This window comes from Calypte anna, chromosome 10 (genome assembly GCF_003957555.1).
Source record: "Calypte anna isolate BGI_N300 chromosome 10, bCalAnn1_v1.p, whole genome shotgun sequence".
NCBI lineage: Eukaryota > Metazoa > Chordata > Aves > Apodiformes > Trochilidae > Calypte > Calypte anna.
This window is the reverse complement of record NC_044256.1, coordinates 24,891-46,882: the sequence shown is the minus strand read 5'-3', so window position 1 is coordinate 46,882 and position 21,992 is coordinate 24,891. Positions and strand designations below refer to the sequence as shown.

The 21,992-nt window shown below is 44.1% G+C and overlaps 1 protein-coding gene and 1 long non-coding RNA gene across 2 annotated transcripts in view; both read left to right on the top strand.

Moving 5' to 3' along the window:
• The window catches only part of ARIH1 (ariadne RBR E3 ubiquitin protein ligase 1), a 58,976-nt gene extending 41,976 nt beyond the window's left edge, over window positions 1–17,000 (top strand). Inside the window, 15 exon segments of the mRNA XM_030457168.1 lie at window positions 424–490; window positions 1,520–1,626; window positions 2,131–2,173; window positions 2,568–2,639; window positions 10,650–10,780; window positions 10,877–10,925; window positions 12,160–12,207; window positions 12,209–12,265; window positions 12,267–12,290; window positions 12,292–12,336; window positions 12,339–12,425; window positions 13,277–13,351; window positions 13,353–13,390; window positions 16,204–16,252; window positions 16,254–17,000. Coding sequence (XP_030313028.1) covers window positions 424–490; window positions 1,520–1,626; window positions 2,131–2,173; window positions 2,568–2,639; window positions 10,650–10,780; window positions 10,877–10,925; window positions 12,160–12,207; window positions 12,209–12,265; window positions 12,267–12,290; window positions 12,292–12,336; window positions 12,339–12,425; window positions 13,277–13,351; window positions 13,353–13,390; window positions 16,204–16,252; window positions 16,254–16,289 — 928 coding nt within the window. The 3' untranslated portion in view covers window positions 16,290–17,000.
• Window positions 17,001–18,883: 1,883 nt separating this feature from the next.
• On the top strand, window positions 18,884–20,153 carry LOC115598891. The gene is made up of 3 exons (XR_003987999.1): window positions 18,884–18,933; window positions 19,846–19,915; window positions 20,110–20,153. It is a non-coding gene; the product is annotated as an uncharacterized LOC115598891 (long non-coding RNA).
• The last annotated feature ends 1,839 nt before the right edge of the window (window positions 20,154–21,992 follow it).

Below are 21,992 nucleotides of genomic sequence, written 5' to 3'. Positions count from 1 at the left end.
CCATAGAAACCCAGATAATGTTAGATTTGCTGAAATCAGTAACCACACAACAGTTGTTCTGAGGCTTTTTAAAGGGATTTGCCACAAAATGTGTGTGTGTAATGTAAATGAAATAATTTGTTCTGTTAGTTGGTCTGTTTGTTTGGTCCTTTCTTAAATAAAAGCCCTAAGTCAGGAGATCCAGTTCTATTGAACTGTGTGAGTTTTCTTAGGATTCTAAAGCTAATATTAAAAGTTATATACAGTAATTGTAGATTTAATATTAATGTAGTATTGTAAATAACTAGAGAACAGGTAAGTTTGAAAAAAGTACATACATAGAAATAAGAATCAAAATAATTTGTCTGTCTGAACTTATAGGCTGTGTATGGAAAAAATGAGTTTTCTACTACAAGAATTTTTCTGTTTCTTGCCTCTCCACAGGCGTTTGATCACAGATTCCAAGGTTAAATTAAAGTACCAGCATTTAATAACCAATAGTTTTGTAGAGGTGAGTTTTTATTTGAATTTTAACAGCTTCTGTGTTGTTTTTCTTGCATATGTACCAAACCAGAGAAGTGAGGCTTGTTTATAACTGTAGAGTGGGTTTTTTGCATAGTCTCCAATCAAGTATGACTGCAACTTAGATTCTTTGCAGGGGTTATTTTATAGCCTGTTTAGTTACAGAAATAGTTGTAGAAAAATACAAAAAAACCTACAGGATGGAAAGCCTAGAGATACAGCAAAGAGTTGCCATTGGAATTAAAGCTGCAATATTGCTTTTAGCAAAATACTCATAGCTTTGCAACCTCAAAATAAATGAACTTAGATACTTTGGAAGAGTTTCCATTGTCCCAGTTTCCCAGATGTGTTCAGATTGACTCTAGAGCCCACTGTCTAAATTATTCCTGGATCAAGGTTTCACTCTTTGTTTGAAGTGATGTATGCAGTGGGTTTAGCTTGTTTGCTTTTCTTTAATGCAACTCTAGAGCTAAGCATGTCTTGCAGACTGATAGTTTGACAAGAGTCTAGCCATACAAGACCCACTTCTGTCTGCAGTACAGCAGGAACAGGCAATGAGGTGGTGTTTGGGGGTTGTTGGAAAGTGGTGCTTGTAAAAAGCTCCTGTGCAGGTGTGAGCAGTGCTTTAGAACAGCTTTTGCAGTGGTGAGATGCAGTTGGGTAGTTGCAAACAGCTTAAGAGATGCCATTTTCAGTGGAAAGCTTTGTAGTTTCATATTCCTCAAGTATTTTCAGGGTGAGCTACAAGAGTGGCAGCAGTAGTCATGCTCCTTATCTTTCCTAAGAGACCATTTGACAGTGAAGAGTTGACAGCTGTACTCCTGCTTTCTTCCAGTAGAAAGTGTGCAAGTGTGCAGAGTGAGGAGGCATCAGTCTTAATACAGAGGACTAATAAGACAGGAAGGACTGTGACTAGAGGTTATGGTTGAAAAATTGAAAAAAAGTGGTAAAGGGCAGGTGGGCTCTTTGCATAGCATCCTTTCTCTATTATGGTTTTCTGTTTTGCTTTATTTCCTAGTGTAACCGACTGTTAAAATGGTGTCCTGCCCCAGACTGCCACCACGTTGTTAAAGTCCAGTATCCTGATGCTAAACCTGTTCGCTGCAAATGTGGACGTCAGTTTTGGTAAGAGCAATCAAGTGAAAAACCTTGATGTTGCCTTTTATTTACCACCTCAGAAGTGTATTTGTGTTCTGTAAATCGTTATGATACGTGGTTGGATGAGCATGAAGTGGGCTTCAAATGGAGAGCTGGGATTAGGCAGAGCTGGTTGCCAAGCCTGTCACTATGTAGTTGTTGCTCTCAGTCTTGGGCCTCCTTTGACTTGGAGACAGATGCAGGTTTCTCTGAGAGATGGCTTTCAGCTGAATGGTTTCAGATCGGTTGAGGTTCTTGACTGCAGGCATTGTAGACAATCTAATGGTATTGAGATACGCAGTGGTTTGAAGTGTCTCTTAAGGGATCTCAGGATTTTGGGGGTTTTTTTGGGTTTTTTGTATATTGTTTCCTTGGGACTGGATTTGGTCTTTCAGCAGAACAACCCAGATGAAAACTTCCCCAGTGTTGCCTAGTTATATAAAAATATAATAATCTGCCCTCTGATTATTTTCCATTTTCTTTCACTTACAGCTTTAACTGTGGTGAAAACTGGCATGATCCTGTTAAATGCAAGGTAAGCATATCAAAGTTCTTTTCTAAATTAATGATTTGAAGTCAACTTCTGTGCAAGATGTAGAAGTGAGGCAGGAGCTTTGTGGCTGTTCACGTTAAAAGCGTAGTAGGTGGTAGCATGCAGGAATCAGCAAAATCCTACTGGATGCCTTGAGGATGCCTCAGAATTGGACTTTGTGAAGGAACAGTGGCTCAGCCAGATGGGGATCAAGACACAGTGCTGCAGGAAACGATTGCACTAAATTAATTGCTGCTTGCATTGCTTTCCAGCACTAACACCCCATCTTCCCCTATGGTTGTGTTCCCTACTGTTACCTTGATATAAGCAGCTATCCTGGGAGCATTTAGTCTCCCTATTTCAATCTAACTCTCTTCTGTCTTCATTTTTCTAACAGTGGTTAAAGAAGTGGATTAAGAAGTGTGATGATGACAGTGAAACTTCTAATTGGATTGCAGCAAACACAAAGGTGAGGGGGTTTCTCATATTGTATATGGATTTATCAGATGAAAAGAAGAATGACAGCTGAATTCCTCTGTATTAGGATTATTCTTCCTGTTGTGTTGTTAGTTAAGAGCAGCCTTTAAAATCCACAGTACACTGAAGTGCTCTTGTTTGAAGAGCAAGTAGGTGTTGCAGCTGTGAATCAGGTGAGGTTCTTCAGGCTAAGTGGAGTTTGTTCTTGTAAGAAACAGTTAATTGGAGACCCAAAGAAAGCTCAAATTGCTAAGTCTTTGGGCTCCTGTCTGGCTCTGATGGCTTCCCTAAGCAAATCTGTGCCTCCCAAGTGTGTGAAACATGTTACCACCACCCGTGGCTCGATTAGGCTGTGATAATTTACATCTGCCTTTAAATCCCCTGGGATGGCCTCCTGAGGAGTTGTTCATTTCCGCTGGGCAGGATTCCAGATAGAGACTGGCAGCACAGCTGTTAAGATTTTATTATGTAAATGTCTTCGTTCCAGCTAGCCCAGCTTTGCCTGAAACTTCATCATTTGTTCCATTTGGGATGAATTAAAACAAAGGTTGGCATGGTGGCAAGAAAACAAAAGTAGCAGTTGCCATTGGGGCATTGGGAGCAGACCTGGGTCTCACCAGTGTAGAGCCAGGAGGGTGGAAGAAGGTGGGTAGGGTGTGAGGAAATGGCTGCTTTGTTTTCTTAGCTTGGTTGTGTAACTGGTTAGGGTATTGTTTGCAGCACTGGCTGCTGCTTTCTGGGGCTGGCTCTCTGTTTTTCATTGAACTGGAATGTTGCATTATGGTGAAAGCAGAAACACCCATCAGGCTGAAACACAGTTGAAATCAGGCTGAAGTTGGGCAGCCTGGGCTTCTTCCTGTTCTGTGAGCTGAGGCTTGTGTGGTCCCTGCTTGGAGGCTGAACATTGCCCAGTAAAGAGAACTTGGCTTTGTCTGAGGTGGGTGTGTTAGAGATCTATTTTGGCCTAAGAACTGAACCAAATTTGCTCAGAGTTGGTCTTCAGGTATTGCCTGTATTAAGCCTGAAGTGGGTAGCCAAATAGCTGGAAAGGGCTGAGTGCAAGCACATGTAAGCTAATTTTAGCCTTGGGTGTCACATATTTGGGCCCTCAGAATGGCCACAGTGCTACTTTGCCTGTGTTGCAGTGCTGTTCTGCCTATGCCAAAGCCCTTGGTAGCCAGATCTGGTGGTGCTGCTGCCCCCAGGGGTGTGATACTGTTCATGGCTGTAGGTCTGTTGGTCTTCTGCCTTCCCCAGCTTTGGCATGTGCTGCTGAAGACCAGGATCTGAGCTCTGCTTGCTGCGTTGTATTATGAACCATTGTTAAGCTTTCTGATACTGGATTCTGTGCCAGTTAAAAAGGCTGAAATCATACACACAGGTGGTAATGTAAACCAAACATGAATAATGTGCCACTAGTATTGGCTACTGAAAAAAGGAAGCTACTTATCTCTCCTTCAGGCAAGGCAATGAGGGTTTCTGCAGCTTGCTTGTCCACAGATGTAAACACAGACAGAAATACTAAGATAAAGATGGTAATTGATTTTATTTTTCTGTCAGAATCTAGACTTCATCAGGTAGGATCCGTTCTGGTGGCTGGGTTGGTATTTAAATCATAGTTCAGACTGTCATAAATAGTATTGAATGGCTGGACTACAAAGTTTTTTGTGGGAAACACCCATCCAGAGGGCAATGAGGACGGGAAATGAGTATGGCCAAGCCATGCTGGCATCAGCCCAGCTTATCTGTTAGTTCCTGTCGTCTGGTGTCAGCAGTAGAAGAGGTGTTGTCCTTGAACATCCCTATGTAAGCTACTTCCCTCTAATACCATAGGAGATGCTCCTACAGCAGGAAAGTACTTTGGAGTCTAGGCTGTATAGCAGCAACAGGGAGAAACTTAGATGGAGGTAATAAACCAGGCATTTGAGCAAGCGAGCTCTCCTGGAGTATGTGTATCAATGAATTAACTGAAGGACAATATCAGAATTATTTTCTCTCTGAGCTGATACTAGATTCAGGGGAAAGCTGTCAGGAAACCCAGCCCACCCCTTGTCACAGTCTCTGGCGTCTTGTGGGCAGCAGGGACGTGGAAGGTGGTAATATCACACAGCTGTAATAAGGGAAGCACAAGCAGTGCTGAATGGTGGAATATATGCAACTGGAGCTTCCCAGCCTCTGGAGAACCAGATCGGCCTGGAGCCATGAAGCTGCCAGCCACTACCTCCTCTTGCCTGAGCTGCCTGCTGGCCCTCATCCAAAGGCACAGAGAAACCCAAATGCCTGTGTGAGAGCCACAGGCCTGCTGCTGCTCAGAGAGGAACCAAGCGAAATCCTTTCCTGCTGTCACTGGAGATTGTGGTGATACAGTGAGACAAGCACTGAGGAGCTGGACTGTGTGTGCATCTGTCCTTACTCTCTCTATACGATTTCTAGCAGTTGTGTTTGTGGAGGGAGCTGCTTGCTTCAATGACTGCAAGTCAGAGCCAAAATTCTGTGTTGAGTTTCTTCATTTTGAAGAACCTAGAGGGGAATTGGCTTACGAACCACCCAATGCACAACTCCCTGATTTCAGTGGGAAAACCTCTCAACTAATTTATGTCTGTGTGGTAGTGCTATTTCTAGTTTTTGAAAAGTCCAGGTCCTCCACACATAATGTTGGGCTGTAGTCATGTCCCATGTGGTCTCCATACAGAGAAGGAAATTTTCTCCCTTAACAAAATTAAGATGTAAGAGAGAAATACCAGTCCTGGAACCTGGCCTTGAAATCTGGATAATCCTTTGCAACAGCAGAATGTAAGATACATTTGTTTCAGCTTGCCCTGGGAGACAGAATAGGAAAGGAAAATTAAGCAATTGTTGTGTGAGAGAATAGGAAAATGCAACCCAGTGGAGTCGCTTCTATGCATTTTTTATGAATTATGTAGAATGGTCTGAATGGGAAATGAAGATATTTGAGTTGTGAGTTCTGTGGTTTCCTCTTTTTTTATTATTTTGTATTGTTTGCACTTAGGATACCTGCACTAAATTCTTTTACCTATACAGAAGATACAGCACTTGCAGTGGGGAGTGTGCTGGAGTTGATGGCCTTAGTTGGCTTAGATGGTTCAGCTTAACTAAATTAATTTAAACTTGAGATAAGCACATATAAGTTCTTTACCAAGCCTTTGCTTTTCAGTCATCTTGTAGAGAAGGATTGAATTGTCCAAACTGTTGAATGTTTCTTTCTCTGTTGTACACTTTGGTTCTTAGTTTCTTTCTTGAGAAACCACAGAGATCAGGTCCACTTGTTAAGTGACCTTCAAGGAATAAGAAATACAGAAAACTTGGCTGTGTGCATTTATTTTTGGCTTTTAAGGTCAATCGAGACTGCCTGGAAGGAGCCTAAAAGGAGAGGAAATCTGTTTCAAACCTGAGTTTTGGTGATGTTAACCTTTTTGTGTCTTAGAATACTGAGGGAGAACAGAGATGGTAACGGTGCTGGTCTTCGCCAAGGCACTTTTTTTTTTTTCTTTCTTCTTAAATTGGTGTTAGTTAAAGTTGTTCATCTGATATTAAAAAAGCTTGCCTTGCAGTTTTTGGCTTCTGGTGTGTCACTACCTCATCTTGAGGGCTAGGCTGGGCTTGAATGTCAGATGTCCAAACCAGGAGGATTTTCTTCGTCAAAAAAGCTATTGGCCATTTTTCTCTTCCAAGCAAGATAAAATGGCACAAATCCAGTTCTGTTCCTTTCAGGTCACATTTTAATGTCTGAACATGTACTGCCTCTGTACTTTCTGGAAGTCCTACACTTGTTCTAATGCGTGGATTCTGGCAGCCCGCTAGATCCTCCGCGTATCAGCATTGAACTTTCTTCTTTCATTTCTCACCAGCTCAGTTTTGTGCCAGAAGTGTGAACAACATCTTTCTGAAGATGTCAAAGTGCCATCTTTTCCTCTTGGATGAACGAGTGTTTAAAATACCCTGCTTTGACTCTCCCATGTTGTCACAATGTATATTTCACTAACCATGATTAAGTTCAGCGATTTTGGATTTTGTTGCAGTCATTAAGAAATCCCTGTGGTGTTTGAGGAGTCTTTTTTCATGTAAGACAGGTTACAGATTTCTGTGAACATGGCCGGGAGACTGATGTACCCAGTTGCTTCCAGGAGTTCAGGAGAGGACTAAACTGTTTCACCTACCTTGAAATAAAAATATATTTCTATTGAGCCTCCTGTTCATAACAGCAGCTGAGTTTATGGTGTTTTATGTACATGCAGCCTTTTATGACAAAATAGGAATTGTTCTTTGCCAGGTTTGCCAAGCTTTTGTTTCAAAGTGCAGCATGTAAAGCACAACACCAAATTATTTGAGTGGAGCAATGCTAATGAGGTCACTTTTGCATCATGGCATGACAGATAATGTGCAGAATAACATACCAGTTCAGTAATTTGATTTGCTGACAATTGTGTTTGTGTAGCCATAATTCTCAATAAGATCTTTCTTCCCTATCCTCCTTAATCTACAAATCTCACCCACTCGTGCGTTAGTGGCTTGCATGGTTGTTGCTTTTTTTTTTCCATTCTGCTCATGTTCAGCATTTCTTTGCATGTTCGTCTCATAGCTTGTCCTCTATTTTACAATGCTAAGTTTTTACACAACTTCATGCATCTGTATAGCTTAACTGTGTCATCTGTCTTCCTTGTGCTTTGCTTGACAGGCATATAAAGGCTGGAAAAGGATGGCATTCCCTGTCATAAAAGGGCTGTAATTAGTGTCTCTTTGTTCTAGTTTGCCTTCAGGGCTAGAAGCTGTATGCTTGAGATACTGAGAGCTTGATCTCGTCTCAAGGATGAGAGCAGAATTTCAGTGATCCTGAAATTTCAGAATTTCAGATCCTGTCTGTGACTGAGATGTCCCCCAACCTTGTGCTGTGGATGTGCGGTTGCATCTCTCCAGCTCAGGTCATCTGGGAACTGTTTCTACTTCCACCTGTTGGATTTCCCTAAGCAGGAGCCATGGCTTAGCTGTTTATTTGGGTTAGCTGAGTCTTCCACTGAGGTATGTGGCTGTTGTCAGCTCACCAGATGAGAAGTGTTTGGAAGAAACCACACAGCTCTGTGACCTCCATCTTCTCTTGAAAGCCGTTCATCGTTGCGTGCCCCGGGGTCAATGCTTGAGCTGTGTCCTGGCCTGACTGGGGTACATTGCCACTGCTCCTACATTGTCAGCATGCACCCTGGATAATGAGCTCATGGAGCCAGATCTTCACAGGTGTGAAGAATATTGATGGGATAAACCTGAATTTGGGTTCTGAGGTGTTGGTGCAGAGTTGTAAGAAGGAAGAGGGCTGCCTGGAAGGGAAATAGGTACTGCACAGGGTACCATGCTCAAAGAAAAGAGGGATTTTTTTTTTTTACTGTGAAATTCACAGAACTGTATGGATTGACTAATTGGGACCAACTTACCTGGTTGAGTATACATCCTTTGAACAGCCCAAGAGAGGACATCTTGCCTTTGTTTCCCTTAGAGGACCTGCCAAGGGAGCTATTCTATTTCCTTTGTTTGTACTACAGCTTCTCTGCTTATAGGAAACACAGGTGATGGGAAGAAAGAAAGCAGGGCTGGAAAAAAAGCTGTACGTGCTTGCACGCTGCTTGAACCTACCAGAGAACCAGCCAGCCAAAAAAACCACCTGAACCAAACCCCAAGGTTGTGACCTATTGATGGGATGGGAATGGTGCCCTTCCCAGCTGAACAAGAGGGCAGTGCTTTCTAAATTATTCTGTAATAGTGCACTGGCTGCTTTCCAAGGAATGGCTACACCCTTGCTCAGGAAAACCTTGGTGGTTGTGTGGGAGGTCACCAGTTTCTGCTCAGTCCTTAACTCTTTACCTTGAGGGTCAGGTAGCACAGCCAAAGAAGGTCTTTGAGAAGGCAGAAATGATGGTGGTACTCCAGTGCTGCTCTGTTGTTGGTGGGAAACTAAAATGATGAAAATGTCAGTGGGGAGGGAATGTCATCTTGTTTAGCCCCCAGATGAAGCAGGGTAGCCTTGAAGTTAGGTCAAGCTGCTGCAATGAGCCTACGTTTTCATTAATACTCAGATCTGCAAATTGCAATCATCAGGATGCAAAATGAGCTCAAAGCACTGTAATTATGTTAGCCAAAAAGAAGCTAGTCCTTCATGTCTTCCCCAAGCTTTTTTCCATTGTAACTGGCTTTGCCTTCCTGCAAACTCCCTCCATGCTGTGGGAAGGACCATGGCAGACATCTGGAGACCAGAGGTCATCTTCACCTCTGAAGCTTCTTCTGAGTAATCTAAATTTAGAGTGCAATAGTCCTCTCTTAAAATACAAATAAGCACACTTGTATGAAATGTAGTAATAGTTGGGACACTTGGAGTGGATATACAAGAAATAGGAATAGTGTATGTGTGGAACATGGTGGTTTCTTCTTTTATTGAGAGTTTATCTGAATGCCAGTCTAGAGAATCACAGAATGTCAGGGTTGGAACAGACCTCTGAAGATCATTGAGTCCAGCCCCCCTGCCAGAGCAGGACCCAAACTAGCAAGGTCACTCAGAAATGCATCCAGATGGTCTTGAAAGTCTCAAGAGAAGGAGACTGCACAGCCTCTCTGAAGAGCCTGTTCAGGGCTCTGTAATCATTACAGTAAATACAGTAATACAGTCTCATGTTGAGGTGGAACTTCCTGTGCTGTTATCTTGAATCCATTGTCTGCATCATATGCCAGGGCACAAATGAGAAGAGGTTGTCCCTTCCTTCTTGATGCCCAGACCTCCTATACTGATACACATTAATGGTCTCATGTCTCCTCTGGTTAGCAAACAGAAGACATACTCTAACTGGGGAGGGGATTTTACACAGCTCCAACACAAGTGCTTTAGCTCATGATGTGAGTGTGGATGACTTGGTGAAATGTTTGTTCTTGCCTTGTAGATAAAACTGGCTTTTGCAAAAACTTCAGAAATGCTGGTGTGGCTGTGGGAGCTGGGCTGAGGAACTGATATAGGCTCAAATGTTTTTGGTTTTAGTGTGGGTTTTTTGCCTCAGTACTTGCTGCTTGATGTTAGCCTGATGTGTTCCTTGGCCCAGGTCTTTGTCCCAGCACAAGGAAGGTGCAACAGGGACAGGAAGAGGCAGCAGGAGAGAGTTGGGCTGCCTTCGCACATGGCAGCTTAGTATGTTCTTGTTGTGTGTGCTCATTGGGATACTATGGAAATAATATGTTCTATGTGAGATAAATAGCATTTAAGGAAGTGGCTATATGCTGCTGATGTATGAGATTATACTTGTGTTATAAAAGTGCCACCCAGTTCCCCAAAGATTTCCCCGTGTAGGGCTTCTTTGATACCTCATTCATCAAAGGCTTCACATCTGAAAGGGGAACCCTGTGTTGGGCTTTTGTCACAGAGTCTTCAGTGAGGTGTCACATGAACGGGGAAAAAAGAAAAAGGGCCTGAAAAGCAATGTGAAAATGCCTCAGGAGGAGACGTGGCTTTTTAGATGACTGAAGTTTCTTTGAAGCATGCTGGGTTCTCACTGCATGTTTTCAGTGACGTTTTGGACAAAACTGTACAGCTAGGTGTCTGGGATTGCTAGCAGCCTGACATGAACTCACTGATAAGCTGTTTTCAGTTCAGGTACTAAGTGAGCGAAACATTGAGGGTGAGGAGGTGAGATGCCTTTCCCTGGGCTGTTACAGACAGCCTCTACTACTTAATTTTGAAGGTCATGGATTTACCCATGCCATGTACCTGTGAGAGCAGCAAAGATAAGATGTGTTATTCTTCTGAGTTTTTTTTTTTTTTTGCTGCCTGCTCTGGTTTTGGAAATACCTTAAGGTTTGACTTACAAGACAGTTTCAATGTTCAAAGGGAAGAAGTAAATTATGCATTTCACTTGATGTGGGATCTCTTCCTGCCACAGGAACCATCTAACTTCACAAGGTGGTTGTGGGTTCTGTGCTTTCCCTGGTAACAATGCTCTCTTCCTTTCAACAGGAATGTCCAAAATGCCATATCACTATCGAGAAGGATGGAGGCTGCAACCACATGGTCTGTCAGAACCAGAACTGCAAAGCAGAGTTCTGCTGGGTGTGTCTGGGCCCCTGGGAGCCGCATGGATCTGCCTGGTGAGTTCAGGAGCCTGCCTTGCTGGGAGCTGAGGACCATGATGCAAGCAGCATTGATTTGGTCTGAAATCTGTGGAATTGGTGTCCCTGTTACAGGTACAACTGTAATTGCTACAATGAGGATGATGCAAGGGATGCACAGGAGGTGAGTCCATAATCTTTGGTGACAAGGGGGATCATCCCCTGTGTCATGCTTTTGAGTTTTCTGTAAACCTATAAATCATCTATGAAGAATTCCTGGATTTGGGCACAAATCTAAATGACAGTTAAATTCCCCAGCAGCTTTAGACTCTTGCTGCATGTCAGAAAAAAAAAAAAAACAAAAAACAAGCACTCAAAGTCATTTTAACCCAATTTTAAAAACATGTTAACTCAGTCATCTGTCATACTGCCATGGCCTGTTCTATAGCATCTCTTCGCATGAAGCTGTGATGCTGTGGATCTGAGAGGTCCTTGCATCCTTCATAAAATGCTCTTTACTGCCAAGTTCTTCATGCAAATCCTGAGGTGTACACAGCAGAACACTGGGCTGCTGTTGCTTCAATAACTATACCTGAAGGCTTGACAAACAGAAATCATGGGTGAAGATGCAGCTTCATGAAACAGTTTTGTGAATATGGAAAGAGCCAAACCCACTTTGATGGGAGAGATTGCATGCTATGGGCTGCAGCTTGCAGAAATCAATTTCTTCATCTCTGTAGAAGTACTTTATAGGACCAAAATAAGAAATGCAGACCCTCCTCCTGCAGATATGTGATGACTTGGGCTGGTGTGTGCTGCCTTTGTCTTTTTTTTTTTCCCCAGTTGATCTGTCTGTGGGAAGAAAATAAGATTAATGGCTGTGTATTGAGTCATCCTGGCTCTCTTATACAAGGTAGCACATGGTGTCTTTCCCCTGTGCTATAATCAGTGTCGCCTGGACAACCTAAGGTTGCCCTCTTAACACAAGCACAGTAATTGTTATATTAGAATTCCTTATTAGCCACAGAAAAGAAAAAAAACCTCTCATCATGTGTGGCACGTGGAGCATTTATTCCTGTGACTTGAATTGCAGAATTCATATTGCTGTGACTCAGACTTTCAGATTGCTGTGACTGATCAGGCTTTAGCAATGTGATTCTAATGACTTGCAAGGTTGTGAGCAGGAGGTCACAGCTGAGCTGGGGAAGTGCCTGTGGGTGACAGAGCTGAGGCTGGGTTTGGCCTCTCATCTGCCCCCAGTGCAGGTTAATGGCGCCATCGAAGTTTGGCCAACGTCCTTTGGAGAGGAAGCTCAATCCTCAGGGTCGGGAAGAGCCTCTGGCAGGTTTGTCTCTTGCATCCCATTAACTGTGTTTTAACTATTTGTTTTCTTTTTCCTTAATGGGAATTAAACACAGCGATCCAGAGCAGCCCTGCAGAGGTACCTGTTCTACTGCAACCGCTACAATGAACCACATGCAGAGCCTGCGCTTTGAGCACAAGCTCTACGCTCAGGTGAAGCAGAAAAATGGAGGAGATGCAGCAGCACACAACTGTCGTGGATCGAGGTGCAGTTCCTGAAGAAAGCAGTCGAACGTCCTCATGCCAGTGTCGTGCACACTCAATGTACACTTACGTCTTTGCCTTCTACCTCAAAAAGAATAATCAGTCCATTATCTTTGAGGTAGGTTGTCAGGAGTTCAGATTAACAAAGCTGGGTGAAATAGGGATTTACAATTTGTTCTCAATTGTACAAAAGTGAATCTGTTGTTAATATTCTGTTATGCAAACATTAAGGCCCTGCTGGGTATCATGTAGCATTCACTGTTGGAGGAGGAAGCGGAGTCACAAACTACTGCCCTCTGGAATGGGAAAGGGATTTGGGTTCTGGTCTATATGCAGCCTTTGCCAGGTCAGAGCTTAAATCTGACATTCGGTGCTGGTTTTTTTCCAAGGACACTATTTGAAAAATTGCACTTGAAAGTCTAAATGGGGAGGTCCAGTCCTGCTCTGTAGGTGAAGCTATATTGGCTGCTTATGATTTAGGGCAGTCCTTTGCAGCTCTTGGTGCAGAACATAAGCAGGATGTTTCTGTGGTTCACACTCAGCAAAGGGAACACAGAACTACTGAGTGCTGGGGAAAACTCTGCTCTGATGCTGCTGGGTGTGGACCAGGAGTCAGTAGAGGCCTTGCCAGTGGTGGTAGGAGGAAACAGACAGAGAGGGGAGAGAATGGGAGATCAATTGTCTTGTGCTTCACTGACCAACAGTTAGGAAAGGATATTTTTTTTGGCTTTGACAAGAGAGCATTGCAAATTGATGAAGATATGTCTTGCAGGTGGATATGCAGATTCTCTTCTGATCAAATGAAGAAATTGCCAACTTTATCAATCTTTTTTGCTCAGAGCAGGTTCCTGGAGCATTACACAGTGCATATCTAATTCTGTGGGGTTTTTCAGTACTTGGATTGAAGAAAAAATTTTCTTCCTTTCCACCCAAAAATATGCCTTTTTTTTTTTCTTTCTGTCTTTGCAGAATAACCAAGCAGACTTAGAGAATGCCACAGAGGTGCTTTCTGGGTACCTAGAGCGAGATATATCCCAAGATTCCACTGCAAGACATAAAGCAGAAAGTACAGGATAAGTACAGGTTTGTCTTTGCTTTCTCTGTCTCAGAGCTGCCTGAGTGCCTGTATCTCCATCCCATGTCACAGGTGGTGGCATGTGTGCTGGCCAAGCTACAGTCTTCTCCAGAGTCCTGTCCCTGGGAAGCTGTTTTGCTCTTGGCTTTCTGCCGTGCACTGTGATCACGAGCTGCCCCTTGGGCATCTGAGGACAGCAGCAGCTGTGTCCTGTGCCAGCCCCTGAAATCATCAGTTGTGAAGCCCTCACGCAGCTGCTGGCAGCATGTTTTTGGGTTCCTGCAGGAATCGTCCCAAAGGGGAGGTGAACAGCCTGCGGGACAGTTCCCAGTTCCGCCTTGCATCATTTCTGCTGAGCTATAGCTACAAGACTGAACCCCCATAAAGGGAAAAAATATCGTAACTAAAAGCAATGGCTTTCATATGCTGCTGTTCCTGCACAGCAGGAGCACCTGGGGATGGCAAGGACCAAGATAGGACCTACAGAGTGTGGAGAACAAGGAGTGACTTTGTTGTTCCCAGCTGACAGCTTTGGCCTAGGATGAATTGCCATAAGAGCAATCAGCTCCTTGATTTATTAATCAGCTCCTTTATTATCTGCTGGGTCCATTTGTGAAAAAAAGTGGGTGTAGAAAAGCCACCAGAAGAGGAGGAAGAGAGCAGCCTGCCCAATGGTGGAAGAGAACATAAGAGCTGGGGTTCAGGTGACACAAATGCCGAATGCTTTTTACAGTCCCAGAGGACTTCTGCACAGCGGAAAAAATGCAAAGCTGCAAATGTGGAATGAGTCACAGGATTATGCCTTGCCTTTTTCAGCCATTTTGCCAGAATCACTATATTTGCTACGCCTGGCTTGGGGGTGGGGTAAGAGCCAGGCAGGTGAGCCAGAGTGACAGAGGGACTGTGGGGAGTGGAAGTAGCTGTTTAAGTGTGATTCTATAGTTTGGCAATGTGGCTAGGACTGGACTAGATTGCCAGATCTCTTCTGTGACATCTTCTAATTTACCCTTTAAGATGACAATTAAGTAGGCACCTCAGCTCAAACTGCTCGGCTCACTTAAGGCCTCTGAAAGAGATCATCTTCCTAGGAGTGATATTGGCTATCCAGAAGAAATTAAAAACTAATATAGTCTGAACTGCATGAAACACAGTATACAAACCTTGACTTTGTGTTTCTGGGAAGAAAGTATGCTTTCTGTCCAAGCCTACACAGGTCCCTCATTATCTGGTTCAGTCATGTCTTAATCGTGTCCTGCACAGTGTTCCTTGTGTGCTGGTTACAGTGAATTGATGCAAGACTGGGACCAAGGATGTTTTTGAAGCTGGGTTTAAAGAGGGAGAGCCTGGGTGAGCTGCAGGAACTGACCTCCTGACTAATTTGGTTTCAGCTGTTTCAATCTCTTAGCTTGCAAATACATTTCTAGAAAACAGGTTTAAAGCCCTGTGACCAGCAGCAAAATAACTGAAGTTGGGAAAGTGGGAAGCTGTGCATGTTTGCTGTCACATGCTGCAGCAAATCAATGGGACCTTGTCTAGGGTAGATTTCTGTTGCAATAGCTGATAGGAATGAGAAGAATCAGATGGTTTATTTGGATAAACGTGATTGCTCTGATCGGATTCTGAACAGTGGCATCATGAGGGCTGTGGGTTAAGGCAAGGAATTTCAGCCTAATGCTAGCATACACTGGATCCTGGATAGCTTTCTGCTAGGATTCCTGCTGGGGCATGCCCCTTTGGCAAGCAGAGGGATGTTTGGCTATTGCCCTGAAAGCCAGTTCCCACCTGTGAGAGCCCCTTGTGTGCTTGCCTGGCCCATGCACGTTCCCAGAAGCAGAACTGCACAATTCCCTGCAGGAATCAGTAACTTGGCTGTTGGCTCCTGGGTTCCCAGTCTTCTACTCTCTAGGTTGGGTGCTGCCAAACAGTGACCTGGCTATGCAGCTGTACCCGGGCCTTGGGAGCTGTTACTGAGGCTTGTCCCCTCTGTGCCTAACAGATGATGTAGACTTCAGCATTGCTGCTGGAAGGGGTTAGATCCAGAAACACCTACTGCTTATCTGTAACTTGCCATGGGAACTTGAATACTTTAAACATTTCCTCTGCTTTATCTTTTATATCAAGATTTTTTATCAAAATTAACATGGCATCTTCTGATATGTTCCTATCTATGATAACACTTTTCCTTAGTGTCACTGATACTGGTCAGACTGTACCTAACTCTGGGATCAGTTTTATTTGCAGCTGGCTGTGTTTAAGTGAGTGTAGGTGGGAAAACCTTGCAGAGTGAAGTGCTCCTCTGAGACCCAGGAGCTCCTGTGCGAGGTACAACTTGGGCTTCAGCCAGGCCCATCACCCCTTGCAGGTGGCCTGACCTCTCCCTGGGATTTGTGAAGGAGAATAAAGCTGGCTCAGTGCTTCCAAGGTTTGCCCAGCTAGCTCCTGGATTTTGTTGCCTTGATAGGGCTCGGGTAGTAAGGTGCCAGCCCATGTGTGAGTGAGAACTTTATCTCCTTCTGGCTGTCATGCTACCCCTGCTCTGGCTTTTTGCAAACTGCAGCTGCTGCTGCTTCCTTTTCCACGCTCTCGATTGAGGTTTTTCAGCTGTGGGGGTTTTGGGGGTTATTTTCAATCAGGAAATACATTTGTTTTTTCAGCCAGGGACCTGGAGCTGAGTGACGGGAGTACTGAAGTCTTAATTAGCGCTATTAATGGGGGAGGTCTCTCGTGGGAGCTGGGTTTAAGGTCAGTTGGTGTTCCAGGGTGCTGAGGATGAGCCGTGGTTCCTAACCTGCCTTTCCTCTGCCTTCCCTCTTTGCTACAGATACTGCGAGAGCCGACGAAGGGTTTTGTTGCAGCACGTGCATGAAGGCTTACGAGAAGGACCTGTGGGAGTACATTGAGGACTGAGGGTGGCCCTGCATAAATGAACTCTTGAAACCTTTCCCATCTCTAGAGTGCTCATGCGACCCCAGTAAACACACACACACACGAGGCACTGCGCCTGTTACACCGCTGGTCTGTAGTACCGGGCTTCTGTTTTCTTAACAGAAAATTTAAGTAAATTATATTGTAATAATTAAAAAAAAAAAGATAGATAAACCATTGTACAACAGTATTCTAGGCGGCCAATAAGAGTGTGACAGATGCCACTAAAAAAACAAACAAACCCTCCAACTTTAACTTGTAACGTAGCTTCATTCTCCAAGCCGACTCCTTTTTCTTTCTGTCTTTCTTTTTCCTGTGTGTAGTACAGATGAAAATTTAAACCAGTTTCTTGATACTTGCTTTTCATGCCCAAACCAGCCATTTTGTTGTACTTTGGTAAAGGGGAGGTTGCTCTCCTGTCCCCCGCCCCTCCCTCCTCTCTGCCACTCAAGTACATGGTGATGTTGCTTGGCTCGCTGTAAAGATGGTTCTTGGGGAGGGGAGGAGGGGGGTACACAGCAAGGAAAAAAAAATAAACCAACCTTTGTATATGACTTTTAAAACAAAAGAGAACAACACAGTATTTTTCAAAGTTGTATATAGCGCATATGCATGGACAAAGAGCAAGTGTGGCACGTGTTTGCATAATGTTTAATTACAAAAATATTTATTCTTTAAAAATCTTCAAGATTATGTCTATTTGCTGTGCATTTTCTTTCAGTTTGATTTTTTTTTGTTCTGTTTTGTTGTTTTTTGTTTTTTTTTCCCTGGGATGGGGTGGGGGAAGTGTGTGCTGGTGTAGTGAATATATAATTTTACTTTAATTTTTTTTTTTTTTTCTTTAAGGCTTTACCACAGAAGTTGGGTTTTTCTTCTTCCTGCAGTTTCTTTACATCCAGGGCTTTGTGTGTGTTGTCCCTGTCCCCTGAGGCTTGGTAACCCCTGTGCATTGCCTTAGTGCCTGATGTACACTGCGATTCAGGATGCTTTGCCCTTTTTTGGCTCTGGATTGGTACCTGCCCAAATCAACTTGCCTGTTCCCCATCCATGCTCCTCTCTGATCCCAGAGGAGGATGCGTGTGCGTGCGTGTGTGTGTGTGTATGTATAGAGTTTTTTTTTAAATTCCAAGGCAAGAAAAAGAGGAGTATTTTTCATCACTTTCTCCAAAGACTTGCAGAAAGATTTTGGCTGTGGATCTCCTCTCTCTCCCCCTTTCATCTGTCAAACGGACCCTTCCTTGCTGTTTAAGTTTCACTTACATTATAATGGAGTCGTAACATTGAAAGGAAAGATGATGGAATTGTCTTTGTGTTTGTTTTGGGCTCAGTTACTGGGCGTACTGTCCTGGCAAATATTTAACACTCCATCTAGTGCAGTAGAAGTTACAATCAGCGGGGTATTTTTTCAATTAAAAAGGGGAAAGAGCTCATGAGTTAGCTACTGAGTCCATTTTTATGATTTCTGTAACAAGAGCTATGTTAAAGTAAACAACTGGTGGTGGTTTTATTAAATTTACTACTGTATAGGAACTCCTTCTGTGGTATTTTGCGCCAGGCGAGGTGTCCTCAAAGCTTTCTGCCACGCTGCCAGGGGGAATGTGTGCACATGGAAAACCACAGATTGTAGGCAAGTCGGCGAAGTGCTGTTTCCTGAGTCACTCCAGCTGCCACCAAGAGGAATACCAATGCTTGCAGCCATGCCGTGCTCTCCCCCTGTACCTGTTCTCTTTTGTAGCTCCCCCCACACTGCCTTATTTGCCCCATGGATTTGCATGCAGCTGCTTTCCCAGTGCTTTCCCATGACTTTTCCTGCCACTTCCCCGAGGGTGGGACAGAGCAGGACTGTGGAGGTGTATGGAGTTGTTTGTCTCTACCCAGGCTTCCCCTTCGCCTCAGCCACTGTTCCCCACTCATCTGTTAACAGCTTTTGAAAAGCCGTGTCCTCTTCCAGAGCATGGTGAGCCTTGGGTTTGCCCTCCATCCCCCCCAGACTCAGTATTGGAAGGATTTGGGCAGGCTCCAGCCCTATGGAAATCTGGCCCGTGGTGTCTGCAGTCTTGGTGCTTGTTTGCAAGCTTTGGGATAATGATGGTTAAAGCCCCATTTTGTAGCAGCAGTCCATGGATGCTCCTCACCTCCAGCTTTCCAGCACTCCCACAGCAAGTGCCCGTTTGTAAGATGGTCCCCACCACCACCTGCCGCAGCAGGGAGCTCTGCATCCTTCTCTGTGGAAAATAAAAAAGCAGAAAAGGGAACCCCCGTGCATCCCTGCAGCCTTCTGAGTGCTCTCAGAGGGGTCTCGGCGGCACGGCCTGAACTGAAGGGGGCGCGGGGATTTTCTCCTCACCACTGGCCTTGTTCCTCTTCCAGGGTAGAGGAACCGGATAAACCCTTCCTAATAAACGTATATTTATTATTTCCTTAGTTACTTTGGTGTTTTTGGTAACAAAGGGAGGCCGGGTCAGGGCTGACCGGGGCGGTGAGGTGTAACCCCCCGGGTCCTCCCGCCGCCACCGCCACCTTCCCGTCAGGCCAGGGCCGGAGCCAACCCGGATGTGGTGGGTAACCATGGTAACGGGCCCTACTTCCGGGCGCCGAGGACATGGCGGAGTCGAGGGACGCAGCGGTGAGGGGGCCGGGGCGCCGCGGTGGGGCTGAAAGGAGGCCGGGGGAGGGGGGGAGTGTGGCGTGGCGTGGCGTGCTTTGAAGAGTGAAATTGTAATCCTTGCCCACTTGGTGTTGCAAACGGAAGTTGAGCCTTATTCGAACTTCAGTTGGAGTTGCTGTGTCCCGCCGACTGATTTGTTATCTTTAGTGGCTCCTTAGGAAAATAAATGGTCTTGGAAGAAGGCAGAAAGAGTCCTCGCATGTATAAATAAATAAACAAACAAGAAGAATTGGATTAAAAGGTGAGGGTTTTAAAAAATTAATAAATGTCCTTTTGTTGTGTGTGGTGGAGGGTGGTTGTTAATGGAGCTCTGTATTGGGTATCTGTACTAGGCCTGGGGTGTTGTGCAGCATACCTGGAGGTGATCTGGATGAAAGAATGGCCAGAAAGTTATACAGGTGAGAGGCGAGTATGAGAAGCTACAGGAAAGTATTAACAGTGCTGAGTAACAGGACTTAGAGGTGAAACAGGGTTTACGGATTAAAAAGAATGAGAGGCTTTGTGCTGGTTCTTGCTGCAGAGGAGCAAGTGCTTGGAGTTGGCAATTTTATGCTTTATGTACAAACCATTAGAAATTAACAAGAAACAAAGCTGATAAAAGGCTTTCCTGCATAAATCTGGGGTGTTCCTACATCTCAGGTACTTGCACTCTTCTGGTCCTCCCACCTCCAGTCAGCAAAGAGCAGAGTAAGAGGATATTACCAAACATCATAAAGAATCAGGGTAGACTGAATCTAATGGTTCCCCTGAAATCACTTTGCTCTAGTTAACTTTATAAATGTTTTATAAGAAAAGCTTTGAGCATTTTCCTGCGTGATTTCTAGCTAGCATCTGAAATGCTCAAAATCTGTATTGTTTTGTTTTTTTAAGGTAACAATCACTGTATAGAATCCTAATAAGTGGCAGTGAGCCTACGGAGCAGCAGTGGACTGTAAAAGAAGTGAGTTTATTTTATCTACCTTGGCAAAGAGAAATCTCTCTCCACTTATGGTGAGGAAGTCTCTCCAGCAGCAATGACACTGGTTCTGTGCCCTCTTTTGTGATTTGCCACTTGCTTTTTCTAATTATTTTGTAGAACAGATCTTCCAGAAAACTGCTTGATATATTTAATCTCTCTTTTTTCTGTCTTTTCAGGTTTCCTCACTGCCAGCAGCTACAGAACCTGCCCGACTCCATCGCCAAGAAAGGTTTGTTTGAAGATACAGTTGTGGGTTTTTTTGGCTGGTTGTTTTTTAATCTCTTTACAGTGTGTGCAGCTGTCCCGTAAGAAATAAATGTGCACTGGAAAAGGATGAGACTTAATTGGAGTGAAGCTTCATAGTTTGGTTCTTACGCGATAGTAGTGAAATAAGCTTCTGAAGTACTTTGACAAGTGCTGTTTTCTGGAGTCTGTGTGATCACTGGCTCAGGGCTGTTGCTGGCTGGTATTTCACCTACAGCCAGCATCACGTTTGCTTATAACCTAAGGTAGTGTTGTGCACATACTTACTGGGCTGCTAATGAGTTTGGTACTCACTTATCTTTCTAAATAATAAGAAAGCTTTGATTGTTTTAGGTTCTTTGGAGTAACGCTTTGCTGGAAAAATGATCTTGGGAAACAAATGTTGTGTCTCCTTGATTCTTCATGTCAGATTTCCTAAGTTTTGAAGTAACAGGGATTTGCAAGTGAATTGGAACTAGACAGGTTGTGACTGGTTTTAGATGTGGTTTACTTTTTTGTTTTTGTTTTCATAAAGTGAGTGTTAATTAACTCAACTGTGTCATTTTAAAATGTTGGGTGAGTCTGCACTGGAACAGGAACAATTTCAATTATTGATTCAGAATGCTTGACTAAAGCTTGATGTTTTGCAAGGGGTCTGATGGATTCTGCAGCACTATTGATGCTTCAGCCTCTCCTTTTCCCCCCTCTCTCACTCTTGTGACTTGACTGCTCCCAGTTCCACTCGGCAAATGTTTCCTTTTCTGTGGCACTGAGCTGTGCTTATGTTTCTAGTGTGGATCTCTTCTCTGTAGGGACTTTTGCACCTGCCTAGCATAAGACTTAGAGAGGTTTTTTGTGTGGATTTTTCTTTCTCAGGTGTCCAGAGAGCCCCATCAATTATGCTTATGACAAAGAGCGAACTCTGAAGTGTAGCTGTAACCCCAGTATAGTCACAGATCAGAAACAGTCCTGCTTTTCCCTTTCAGTTCAGGGAAGCTGATTTTCCACCTTTTTCTGCCCTGAATGTGTGATGTGCCTGTCAGAGTGTGCTCGTAGAGGATATCATCTGTGTTACTAAATTCCTTGTGATGGTGACTGCCTTGGTGGTAATGCTGGCATTAACAAAGGAGCTTCTTTGGCATCTGGGTGCTACGTTACAGTTTCTGCCTAAAGATGAGGCTCTGTGTCTTGGATGTAGGCCCTGGGAAGCTGGTAAAGCCACTTTGCTTTTCTTTTTAGGAGGTCAGGCTAACATTGTGTGGTCCCAGTTTTTGGCAGGAGAATTCCAGCACTTGAGCAGTGTCAGTGTCCTGGAGATGGTTCTTGATGTAGTCCTGCAGTTGGTGGCTTGCACAAGTCAGGCCTCTTTTGTACATTGCTGGGAAGAAATGATTGCTGCTGCTTCAGGTCTGTATGCATGTAAAAATAAACCAAAATTTACTTCCATCTTGACTGCCAGCTCTTTTAGAGCAAGGATGACTGTACTTTGAACCAATTAGCATGGCTTCCATGGAATTCACTCCTTGATGAGGAGATCCTCTCCATCATTTTCTTTTAAGATCATGACTCTGATCTCATCCTCAGTAACCCCCACCTTACTCTGTTCCATCATGCAAGTCCCATCTATGATATTTGCACTGTTTTTATAGGACAGTCTATGCTTGTGGTTCTCTAGATTAAGAGATCTGTAGAGGTATCAAACTGATTGTGTCTGCCAAGAGATGGCCTGCCACTCCAGCACTTCTTCCTGGTGGGCTGAGGTCTATTAAATCAACTCTGCAGAATTTATGAGCAAATAGAATAGCTGAGGAAGAAA